The sequence below is a fragment of the Hypanus sabinus genome, chromosome 11 (assembly GCF_030144855.1).
Source record: "Hypanus sabinus isolate sHypSab1 chromosome 11, sHypSab1.hap1, whole genome shotgun sequence".
Taxonomy (NCBI): Eukaryota; Metazoa; Chordata; class Chondrichthyes; order Myliobatiformes; family Dasyatidae; genus Hypanus; species Hypanus sabinus.
The window spans coordinates 66953503-66966748 of NC_082716.1; the positions used below are offsets into that span (position 1 = coordinate 66953503).

General features: G+C 41.8%; 1 protein-coding gene across 2 annotated transcripts in view; it reads left to right on the top strand.

Annotated features, from left to right (window-relative positions):
* lrrc42 (leucine rich repeat containing 42) overlaps nucleotides 1–13246 on the top strand; it is a 29791-nt gene that overhangs the window by 2744 nt on the left and 13801 nt on the right. For both annotated transcript variants that reach the window (XM_059984596.1, XM_059984595.1), the window contains exons 3-4: nucleotides 9248–9379; nucleotides 12783–12901. In XM_059984596.1, the coding sequence (XP_059840579.1) occupies nucleotides 9248–9379; nucleotides 12783–12901 (251 nt within the window). The remainder of the gene's footprint in view (nucleotides 1–9247; nucleotides 9380–12782; nucleotides 12902–13246) is intronic.

The following is a 13246-nucleotide window of genomic DNA, read 5'->3' on the forward strand; positions in this document are numbered from 1 at the left end:
TTGGCTGCAGTGTGCTTGCGTAGCTCTGGTCAGATAGTCTAATGATAACCAATGCCTGATGCATAAAGAATGACCATTTAGGATGGAATTTTGAGAGCTCTCAAGTTCCCCAATTTGGAAATTTGCCTTCAAGTAAAGTGTTAAAGTTGATTGGAGCAAAAGTATTTCCTTGTTCACATTACGAACACCCCTTTATATAGTCCTTCATGTTCTCTTTGGACTTCAATTATACAATTAATGTAGTCTGGTACTTGTTTTTCTAACAAGAACTTGCACACATTCCCTTTCTGTTATCCACTTCATTTGTTTTCACTCAGACCAGAGGCCTCCTAACAGCGGAGAGAGTAGGTGGATGAAATGCCTGTAAGGTTGCTAGCTATTGATATGCCCTTCCGACATGCATGTAGATATCTCCGTGCTTTCTTTTCCCCCTGATCTTGTTTAGATGCAGAATGTCAGCTTAACATCACCCTGTTAAGGTTCAGGTAAGACTAATAAGCCAATAGCCCCATCTCTCTCCACCTCTGTCATGTCATTCTAGTTTGGTTACCTTCACTGGAGATTGTGATGCAAGTTATATCACTGTCCTCTGACGAGTCTCTCAAATCTGAGGAACTGCATGATCTTGGTTGTTGGCAGTGGTATTTTACACCTGTAGTCAATATCTGAGTCCAGGAAAGACTGAAGATCTCTTGTTTTTTAATCTAAAATATACTTAATTCATGATATATACTGTAAAATGGTACGTAGTGTTTTCTAACTACTGTACAGTAGGTGTGCCTGGTTTGGGCAGTCTTAATTCATTTACCTTCATACAAGAACCTACGATACAGGACTGCTTTGTAATCCTATTTGTTCAAAGACATGGCTTCAGTTGGAGTGGAAAAGTTGTGGGCTGAAGTACATCACTGAGGCTTTGAGCTGAAATTGCTCAAGTAAAATTAGGCATAAGCTCTCACACTTCTATTGTCCACTCTGACATTTAGCACTCCTGCTCACCTCCCCTCCACACCATTCCATCCCCTCTCAACTTCCCATCTTTGTTTTCCCCCTTCCTCTCCACTTTCCCTCATTTCATTGTATTTGTGACCAGTTCCACTTTTTGTAAAAGGAAGAAAAACAACAGTTAAACTAACAATGTCCCAATTGTGTGAACTTATCGTAGCAGTTAGCGCAACGCTTGCAGCTGAGGGTATTCTGGGCTTCAGAGTTTAGTTCTGGCATTGTTCTATAAGGAGTCTCTTTATATCCTCCCAGAGGAATGTGTGGGTTTCCTCTGGGTCCTTCGGTTTCCTCCCACAGTCCAAAGTCATACCAGGTAGGTTACTTGGTGATTGGAAATTGTCCATGATTAGGTTAGGGTTAATCAGGGTAGCTGTTGCAGTGTTCCTTGAAGGGCCTATTCCACACTGTATCACTAAATAATTAACTCTTAACCAGTCTCTACCTTGTGACTGTAAGATCTAGCAGCAGAATTAGGATATTTGGCCCACCAAGTCTGCTCTGTCATTTGATCATAATAGACAATAGACAGTAGGTGCAGGAGTGGGCCATTCGGCCATTTAGCCAGTACCGCCATTCACTGTGATCATGGCTGATCATACACAATCAGTACCCCGTTCCTGCCCTCTCCCCATATCCCTTGACCCCACTATCTAACTCTATCTATAAGAGCTCTATCTAACTCTCTCTTGAAAGCATCCAGAGACTTGGCCTCCACTGCCTTCTGGGGCAGAGCATTCCACATATCCATCACTCTCTGGGTGAAAAAGTTTTTCTTCATCTCTTCATCTCTTCAAATGGCCTACCCCTTATTCTTACACTGTGGCCTCTAGTTCTGGACTCACCCATCAGCGGGAACATGCTTCTTGCCTCCAGCGTGTCCAATCCCTAAATAATCTTATATGTTTCAATCAGATCCCCTCTCATCCTTCTAAATTCCAGTGTATACAAGCCCAGTTGCTCCAATCTTTCAACATATGACAGTCCCGCCATTCCAGGAATTAACCTTGTGAACCTACGCTGTAGTCCCTCAATAGCAAGAATGTCCTTCCTCAAATTTGGAGACCAAAACAGCACACAATACTCCAGGTGGTGTCTCACCAGGGCCCTGTAGAGCTACAGAAGGACCTCTTTACTCCTATACTCAATTCCTCTTGTTATAAAGGCCAGCATGCAATTAGCTTTCTTCACTGAATGCTATACCTGCATGGTTGCTTTCATTGACTGATGTACAAGAACACCTAGATCTCGTACTTACCCTTTTCCTAACTTGACTCCATTTAGTTAGTAATCTGCCTTCCTGTTCTTGCCACCAAAATGGATAACCTCACATTTATCCACATTAAACTGCATCTGCCATACACTTGCCCACTCACCTGGCCTGTCCAAGTCACCCTGCATTCTCATAACATTCTCCAGACATTTCACACTGCCACCCAGCTTTGTATCATCAGCAAATTTGCTAATGTTACTTTTAATCCCTTCATCTAAATCATTAATGTATATTGTAAACAGCTGCGGTCCTAGCACCGAACCTTGTGGTACCCCACTGGTCACAGTCTGCCATTCTGAAAGGGACCCGTTAATTGCTACTCTTTGTTTCCTGTCAGCCAGCCAATTTTCAATCCATGTCAGTACTCTGCCCCCAATACTATGTTCCCTAATTTTGTCCACTAATCTCCTATGTGGGACTTTATCGAAGGTTTTCTGAAAATCCGGGTATACTACATCCACTGGCTCTCCCTTGTCCATTTTCATAGTTACATCCTCAAAGAACTCCAGAAATTAGTTAAGCATGATTTTCCCTTCGTAAATCCATGCTGACTTGGACTGATCCTTCTACTGCTATCCAAATGTGTCATAATTTCCTCTTTTATAATTGACTCCAGCATCTTTCCCACCACTGACGTCAGGCTAACCAGTCTATAATTCCCTGTTTTCTCTCTCCCTCCTTTCTTGAAAAGTGGGACAACATTAGCCACCCTCCAATCCGCAGGAACTGATCCTGAATCTATCGAATATTGGAAAATGATTACCAATGCGTCCACGATTTCTAGAGCCACCTCCTTAAGTACCCTGGGATGCAGACCATCAGGTCCCGGGGACTTTTCAGCCTTCGGACTCAACAGTCTATCCAACACAGTTTCTTGCCTTATATAAATTTCCTTCAGTTCATCCATTACCCTAGTTCCTTTGGCCACTATTACATCTGGGAGATTGTGTGTGTCTTCGCTAGTGAAGACAGATCCAAAGTACCTGTTCAACTCATCTGCCATTTCCTTGTTCCCCATAATAACTTCACCTGTTTCTGTCTTCAATGGCCCAATTTTGGTCTTAACTATTTTTTTTGCTTTTCACATACCTAAAGAAGCTTTTACTATCCTCCTTTATATTCTTGGCTAGTTTACCTTCGTACCTCATTTTTTCTCCGCGTATTGCCTTTTTTTGTTATCTTCCGTTGCTCTTTAAAAGCTTCCCAGTCCTCTGGCTTCCCACTCATCTTTGCGATGTTATACTTCTCTTTTATTTTAAATACTGTCCTTTACTTCCCTTGTCAGCCACGGCCGCCCCTTTCTCCCCTTAGGATCTTTCTTCCTCTTTGGAATGAACCGATCCTGCACCTTCTGCATTATTCCCAGAAATACCTGCCATTGTTGTTTCACTGTCTTCCTTGCTAGGGTATTGTTCCATTGAACTTTGGCCAGCTCCTCCCTCATAGTTCCATAGTTCCCTTTCTTCAACTGTAATACTGACACATCCCTTCTTCTTCTCAAATTGTAGGTTAAAACATATCATATTATGGTCAGTACCTCCTAATGGCTCCTTTACCTCGAGGTCCCTGTTCATTGCACAATACTAAATCTAGAATTGCCTTCTCCCTGGTAGGCTCCAGTACAAGCTGTTCTAAGAATCCATCTCGGAGGCACTCCACAGACTCCCTTTCTTGGGGTCCAGTACCATTCTGATTCTCCCAGTCTACCTGCATGTTGAAATCCTCCATGACAACTGTATCATTACCTTTGCAACATGCCAATTTTAACTCTTCATTCAACTTACACCCTACATCCAGACTACTGTTTGGGGGCCTGTGGATAACTCCCATTAGGGTTTTTCTACCCTTAGAATTTCTCAGTTCTATCCATACTGACTCTACATCCCCCGATTCTCTGTCCCCCTCGCAAGGGACTGAATATCATTCCTCACCAACAGGGCCACCCCACCCCCTCTGCCTTTCTGTCCTTTCGATAAAATGTATATCCTTGAATATTCATTTCCCAGGCCCTTTCCACTTGAAGCCATGTCTCTGTTATTCCCACGAGATCATACTTGCCAATTTTCAACTGAGCCTCAAGCTCATCTACTTTATTCCTTATACTTCGTGCATTCATATGTAATACTTTCAATTCGTTACTCCCCTCACCTTTCATATCAATTCCTATTTCACTTGGCCATACTGTATGATCTCTTCTTGAGCTTTCTGCTCCATTGATTCTGTTGTCCTCTTTAACTTTTCTTATTTTCACTTTCCCTTTATATTTCCAGTTCATCCCCTCCCCCCCCCCCCCCACTACTTAGTTTAAACACATCCGTGTTGTAGTGGCAAACCTGCCTGCCAGAATGCTGGTTCCCTGCCAATTAAGGTGCAACCTGTCCCAAATAAATCAAATAATGATTTATTTTCCCTCTGAATCCCTTTTGCTCATAAAATTGATGCTCTTACAAATAGAGATCCTATCAACCTTCATTTTAAATGTACTAACAGCTGTCTGTGGCAATTAATTTTGCAGATTAGCCACCTTCTGGCTAAAGAAATTCCTCTTCATCTCTGTTCTAAAGGGTTGTCCTTTTTTAGAGCTAGTGTCCACTGGTCCTGGACTGCCCACTATTAGAAACATCCTCGCCATGTCCACTCCATTTGGACTTTCAATATTCAGTATATTTGAATGAGATTTCCCCCATCGTTCTTCTAAACTCCAGTGAGTACAGGCCCAGAATCATCAAACATTTCTTGTATATTAATCTTTTTTTTTCTGGGATCATTCATGCGAACCTGCTCTGGACCCCTCTCACACCAGTGCATCCTTTTTTAGATATTGGGCCCAACATCACTCACAATATTCCAAATATGATCTGTCTTATAAAGCCTCATTGTTATATCTTTGCTTTTATATTCTAGCATTCTCAAAAATGAATACTAACATTGCATTTGCTTTCCTTACTATCGACTCAACCTGCAAGTTAATCTTTAGGGAATTTTGCATGAGGTCTCCCAAATCCCTTTGCATTCCAATTTCTGAATTTGCTTCCTGTTTAGAAAATAGTCTACACTGTTATTCCTTCTATCAAAGTACACAGCTAACCTATGATTTCTATAACTCATTAACTTCCCTATGCTGTACCCATTTGCTTGATTCATCTAATCTGTAAAAGTCTTTCTACCTGCTTCTGTAACACTGCCTGCCCTTCCACTTACCTTTGTATCATCTGCAAACTTGGCCCCTGAGTCGTCAATTCCTTCATGCAGATCATTAACCTGTAAAGGAAGGAGCAGACCAACACTGACTCCTGCAGAACTCCACTAATCAATGGCAGTTAACCAGAAAAGACCCCCTTTATTCCCACGATTTGCCTCCTGCCAGTCAGCCAATCTTCTGCCATGCTAGTATCTTCATGTAATGCCATGGGCACTTATTTTCTTTAGCATCTTCATGTACAAGACCTTGTCAAAGGCGTTCTGGAAATCCAAGTAAACAACATCCACTGATTCTTCTTTGCTATGCTGCCTGTTATCTCCTTAAAGAATTCTAATAGATCCGCCAGGCAAGATTTCCCCTTAAGGAAATCATGCTGACCTAGGCTTATTATATCGAGTGCCTTCAAATACCTGGAAAGCTCATCCTTCATAATGGACTCTGCTAAGTTGCCAATTACAGACGTCAGGTTACCTGGCCTATAATTTCCTGCCTTTTGCCTCCCTCCATTCTTAAAGAGTAGACTATTTTTTGCAAATGTTTGTCCTCCATTGCAGTTCCATATGACCTTAAGACAGAGGAGCAGAATTAAGCCATTTGGCCCATTCTATCACGGCTGATATATTATTCTTCTGCTTCACCTTGTAAATTTTGATACCCTTACTAATCAAGATCTATCAACCTCTGCTTTAAGTATACTAGGCCTCCACAGCTGCCTGTGGCAATGAACTCTACAGGTTCACACACCAGCCTCTGGCTAAAGAAATTCCTCCTCGTCGCTACCTTGGCACCAAGAATAGGGGGTCAGGGGGATCTCATTAAAACAAGTATTGATGACATAGATAAGAGTGGACTTGGAGAGAATGATTCCTCTAGTGGGGGAATCTAGGGCCTTAGAATTCAAGGATGTCCATTTAGAAGGGAATGACATTTGCAGTTTTCCAGTCTTCTGGAACCATTCCTGAACCTAGTGATTCTTCAAAGATCATTACTAATGCCTTCACAATCTCCTCAGCCACCTCATTCAGAACCCTGAGGTGGACACCATCTAGTCGAGGTGACTTGTCTACCTTCAGACCTTTCAGTTTTCCAAGAACCTTCTCCCTAGTAGTGGCAACGTCACACACTTCATCCTCCCCCCGACACCTGGAACTTCCACCATACTGATGCAAAATACTTAGTTCATCTGCCATTCCCTTATCCCCCATTACTATCTCTCCAGCATTGTTTTCCAGCAGTCTGATAGCCACTCTTGTCTTTCTTTTACACTTTATGCATCTGAAGAAACTTTTGGTATCCTCTTTAATATTACTGTATTAATATTAATATTTCATATTTCATCTTTATTTTTCATCTTAATGACCTTTTTTTGTTGCCTTCAGTTGGTATTTGAAAGTTTCCCAATCCTTTAATTTCCCACTAATTTTTGCTCTATTATATGCCCTCTCTTTGGCTTTTATGTTGGCTTTGACTTCTCTTTCATTTCATCTTTTCTTATTACTTTTCTAGTTATCTTCTGTTGGTTTTTAAATGCTTCCTAATCCTCTAGCTTCTCGCTAATTTTTCTATCATTTACACGCTCTCTTTTGCTTTTGTGCTGTGTTTGACTTCTCTTATTAGCTATGGTTGCCTCATCATTCCTTCAGAATCCTGCTTTTTCAGAGTTCAAAGTAAATTTATTCTCATTTATTTTTTGTGGGCATACTCAATAAATCAACAGAATAATAACCATAACAGAATCAATGAGTTAACGTCCAACATGAGCATTCAACCAGAGTGCAGAAGATAACAACTGTGCAGATACAAAAAGAAATAATAATGAAAAATAAATAAGCAATAAATACTGAGAACATGAGATGAAGAGTGTTTGAAAATGAGTGCACAGTTTATAGGAACATTTCAGTGATGGGGCAAGTGAAGTTATCCCCTTTGGTTCAAGAGCATGGTGGTTAACAGGTAGTAACTGTTCCTGAACCTGGTAGTGTGAGTCCTAACACTCCTTTACCTTCTTCATGATGGCAACAGCAAGAAGGGAGCACTCTTGGGTGGTAAGGTCCCCAATGATGGATGCTGCTTTCTTGAGATGGTGTTTCATGTGGATGTGCTCAATGGTGGGGAGGGCTTTACCCATGATAAACTAGGCTGTATCCACTATTTTTAGTAGGATTTTCTGTTCAATGCATTGGTGCTTCCATACCAGGCTGGGATACAGTAATCACCACACTCTCCACCACATATCTATAGAAGTTTGTCAAAGTTTTAGATGTCATGCTGAATCTCTGCAAACTCCAAGAGGTGTTGCTGTGCTTTCTTCATAATTGCACTTGTGTGCTGGGCCCAGGACAGGTCCTCTGAAATGATAACACCGAGGAATTTAAAGTTGCTGACCCTCTTAACCTCTGATTCCCCCGATGAGGACTAGCTTATGGACTTATGCGTTTCTTCTCCTGAAGTCAATAATCAGCTCCTTGGTCTTGCTGACATTGAGTGAGAGGTTGTTGTTATGACACCACTCGGCCAGATTTTCAAACTCCCTTCAACCCTACATCTTCTGAATTACTCCCAGAAACTCCAACCACTGTTGCTCTACTGTCATTCCTGCTGGAGTCTGCTTCCATTCAACTTTGGCCAGCATCTCTCTCATGCCTTTAGTTCCCTTACTCAACTGTAATGCTGATATATCTGCTGTCTCTCCACCCCCCCCTCAAAATTTCCTTCTCTTTTAAGTTATCCATTCTTTCCGAGCTGTTGAAATTACCATGTAGTTTAAAGTCCTATTCTCAGCCCTAGTTTTGTGATTTGCCAGCTCACTGATCCCAGCATGGTTCAGGTAGAGCCCATACCATCTGAACTATTCCCTTTTATCCCCAATTCTGGTGTCATTTCCCCACAAATTCAAACCCACTTCTCCCACACCAATCTATGGGCCCGATTTAGCTCTCTGATCTTAGAAATGCTGTGCCAATTTGCATGTGGCATGGGTCAATCGAGAGAATTCAGTGAACTCTGGTTGTTTGGGACACATCGGGACCAGTACCTTTTAGCTCAGGTAGTTAAAGTTTCATGGAAATAGTAAAAAAGCTATTTTTAAAAAAACATACTATCGTTTAACTGAGTAACAAATTATGTATTTAAATGAAATACAGAACAAATGAAATCACTACCAATACTGGTGGTTGTCCATGATGCCTGACTATGACAGCAAATTTGGGTGGAAGTATTTTCAAAGTGGAAAAGGCATTACACTGGAGCAGTTCCATTCTCTCTACCTTGGAAGCCTGATTTTTGAATACAAACACACATAATTGACGCTACGGTGTAGAGTCTTCCGGCCACATTACATGCACATGACTGACGCTAATTAGAAAACATGCAGCAAGTTTCTTGCCCCGATTAAGTGGCATATTGTCCCAAATAAACAATTTTCTTGATTTGTTTTAGTTCTTAAAGTGTTGTCTCAAATAAGTGGCTGGCCCAGTTAACTGGAATCCACTATTAGCTTTTTGGCTCTGCATTTTAATTTAGTCCCTAGTTGCACCAGATAGACAACACAGCCTTTGGGACACTTGATCCCATATTGGGTCTATTGTAATTAAAATTTAATTCAAAGATGGTTGAGAAACTCTAATACTGAATCTGCATTGTAGCTGATTTCATGCTGATAATGGTTTTGGAGAGCTATAATCGGGGCCACTGATGTGATGCAGTTCTCTTGCATTACAGGACAGTTGCTATAGTGATATTTTACAAAGCTGCCTTAATATTTCTTTCAGATTTACATTGGTATCAGAAAAGTTAAAGGAAATCCAATCTTTTCGTGGTTTGAAGTGTCTGGATCTGTCAAGTTGTAAACTGGGCGATGACCATGAACTGTTACGACACTTGACATCTGAACCCCTCATGAGGTACAGTATGTATTAGTTGTATTCACTATTAGAAATCACCAATTTCATGCATGAGAAATCCTTAATTTTGTATAGAGAATTTTATTTACTCATGGAGAAATATGACATGGAAACAGACCACTTGGCTCATCAGTCACCTAATTATACCAGGGATTACCAACCTTTTTTATGCCGTGGGGCCTTACAATTAACTGAGGGGTCCACAGACCCCAGGTTGGACAGACAGACAGACCGACATACTTTATTGATCCCGAGGGAAATTGGGTTTTGTTACAGCCACACCAACCAAGAATAGTGAAGAAATATAGCAATATAAAACCCTAAATAATTAAATAATAATAAGTTAATCATGCCAAGTGGAAAAAAGTCCAGGACCAGCCTATTGGCTCAGGGTGTCTGACACTCCGAGGGAGGAGTTGTAAAGTTTGATGGCCACAGGTAGGACTTCCTATGACGCTCAGTGTTGCATCTCGGTGGAATGAGTCTCTGGCTGAATGTACTCCTGTGCCTAACCAGTACATTATGGAGTGGATGGGAGTTATTGTCCAAGATGGCATGCAACTTGGACAACATCCTCCTTTCAGACACCACCGTTGGAGAGTCCAGTTCCACCCCCACAATATCACTGGCCTTACGAATGAGTATGTTGATTCTGTTGTGTCTGCTACTCTCAGCCTGCTGCCACAGCACACAACAGCAAACATGATAGCACTGGCCACCACAGCCTTGTAGAACATCCTCAGCATCATCTGGCAGATGTTAAAGGACCTCAGTCTCCTCAGGAAATAGAGACGGCTCTGACCCTTCTTGTAGACAGCCTCGGTGTCCTTTGACCAGTCCAGTTTATTGTCAATTCATATCCCCAGGTATTTGTAATCCTCCACCATGTCCACACTGACCCCTTGGATAGGAACAGGGGTCACCGGTGCCTTAGCCCTCCTCAGGTCCACCACCAGCTCCTTATTCTTTTTCACATTAAGCTGCAGATGATTCTGCTCGCACCATGTGACAAAGTTTCCCACCATAGCCCTGTACTCAGCCTCATCTCCCTTGCTGATGCATCCAACTATGGCTGAGTCATCAGAAAACTTCTGAAGATGGCAAGACTCTGTGCAATAGTTGAAGTTCGAGGTGTAGATGCTGAAGAGAAAGGGAGACAGGACAGTCCCCTGTGGAGCCCCAGTGCTGCTGACCACTCTGTCTGACACACAGTGTTGCAAGCGCACATACTGTGGTCTGCCAGTCAGGTAATCAATAATCCATGACACCAGGGAAGCATCCACCTGCATCACTGTCAGCTTCTCACTCAACAGAGCAGGACGGATGGTGTTGAATGCACTGGAGAAGTCAAAAAACATGGTCCTCACAGTGTTCGCCGGCTTGTCCAGGTGGGTGTAGACACGGTTCAGCAGGTAGACAATGGCATCCTCAACTCCTAGTCGGGGCTGATAGGCAAACTGGAGGGGGTCTAAGTGTGGCCTAACCATAGGCCACACCCCTGTATTATATGTTAATTCAGTCTTTTATTCTCTTGTGGCTTTTAGTATTTGTGTTTTCCTGCATTTGTCACATCAGTCACAATTTCAAGGTAATCCCTTGGTTTCAAATTTTGTTCTATTTCTATTTGATCACCCAATCTATGGTGGGCCTCGTATTTGTTGGTCCATCAGGTTTTTGGAATCAGTCCCATTTTTCCTTTTTATTTCCTTGTAACCTATTCTCTCTCACATGCCAAATAAATGGACGTATTTATTTGGGGGAGGGTGAATTATGCTATTTGGCATAGTTTTGGAACAGATGTACTCGGAGAAATGCACAGCCAAATTATAGAGGTTGTCAAGGGAGCACTTGCATAGTGTTCTGGATAGGTTTGTCTCATTGAGGCAGAGAAAGGATGGTAGTGTGAAGAAAGAAGCAATGATCAGGCAGAGCTCTACAAAGTTATAAGTTAACCTGGAAAGAGCTTAAGAACGAACTTGGGAGAGCTAAAAGGAGGCATGAGAAGGCCTAGGCAAATAGGATTAAGAAAAAAAATGTATGAAAAACAGGAGGATGACAAGGGTCAAGTTAGGACCAATCAGGGATAAAAGAGAAAAGATGTAGCTGGAGTCAGAGGAGGTAGGAAAGATCCTTAATGAATACTTTGTTTCAGTATTCACCAGTCAGATGCCTTGATGAATTTGAGAATAATGTAAAACAGGCTGATATACTGGAATATGTCAGTGTTAAGAAAAAGATGTGCTGGAACTTTAGAAAAACATTAGGGTAGATAAGTTCCTGGGGCCAGATAGGGTATGTATATCCCAGGTTACTATGAGAAGCAATGGAAGAGGTTCTCTGCCCTTGGCTACAGGAGTAGTACCGGAGGATTGGTAGGTGGTAAATGTTAATCCTACATTCTAGAAAGGTAATAGAGATAATTCTGGATTTATAGATCAGTGAGTCTTATGTCAGTGGTTACAAAACTGTTTGAGAAATGTCCTAGAGACAGGATATACGAGCATTTGGAGAAGCATAGTCTGATTAGGGATAGTCAGCATGGCTTTGTGAGCGACAAGTTGATACCTCATGAGCCTGATTGAATTTGAGGAAATGACAAATTGAAGGTAGAGAGGTAGGTATGATGTATATAGATTTTAATAAGGGATTTGACAAGGTTCCCCATGGTAGACTCATTTAGAAAGTCAGGGGGCATGGAACCCAGGAAAACCTGGCTGTGTTGGTACAGAATCGGCTTGTCCATAGAAGGCAGTGGGTGGTAGTAGATGGTGCATATTCTACCTAGAGTTGGTGACTATTGTAGATCCACAGAGATCTGTTCTGAGATGCCTACTCTTCGTTAGTTTTATAAATGACTTGGATAAGGGAATAGAAGTGTAGGTTGGTAAGTTTGCAGATGTCATGAAGGTTGGTACTGTTCGGAAAATGTAGAAGGTTATCGCAAGTTACAACACGACATTCATAGGATATAGTGCTGGACTGAGAAGTGGCAGATGGAGTTTAATCTAGACTACAGGGATAATGACAGGATTCTTTGCAGTGTGGACTAACAGAGGGATCTTGGGGTACACATCAATAGATCCCTCAAAATTGCTATGCAAATTGATAGGGTTATTAAGAAGGCATTTGGTCTGTTGGCCTTCATTATCCAGGGGATTCAGTTCAAGAGCTGCCACTTAATGTTGCAGCTCTATCAAACTCTGGTTAGACCATAATTCAAGGAACTGCTGATACAGAATTTGCAACTTACCCAACTCAATGATCCATTTGTTCGAAGTATAATTGTAGGCCCTTCTTGAGGAGCTGGTCTTGTGTGCCTGAAGGTATTTAAATGGTTCTAACAGCAAAATATGTTTTTCCCCTTCCATTTCTCGAAAGTTGAGCTTCACCCCATTTCTTCCAGTCTCGTCCTCTTATACCTCAGAGATAATGGCCTGTCTGACTGCGGTCTGCAGAGAATGACAGCACCGGTCCGAGTGATGAAGAAAGGTTTAGGAAATTTGGAGGTGCTGGATCTGTCAGGTAAGTTTGTGGCCAGTGCACATAATTCTGATATACTTCTCATCATCAATACGAATTTAAAAAGACTTTAAATGCAATGCCAAAACAGGGAAATAGCCCATCAGATCTGCAGGATTTTGTAGAGATGGTACTGATGGTATCTCCACAGTGCATTGAACTCGATGGGTCAGGAATATATGGGTTGGGGTGAGGAGGTGGCCAATTATCATTGCTTAGTGTTATATCATGAGCTGTGTGCCTGCTGTCTGAGTTCCTGATTTTCAAACAGTGCTTTGCCCAGATATCCAAAGGCTATCAATGGCAATGAATGTAATTTTCAATGTTTGCTTTTATTTTAGGTGACTC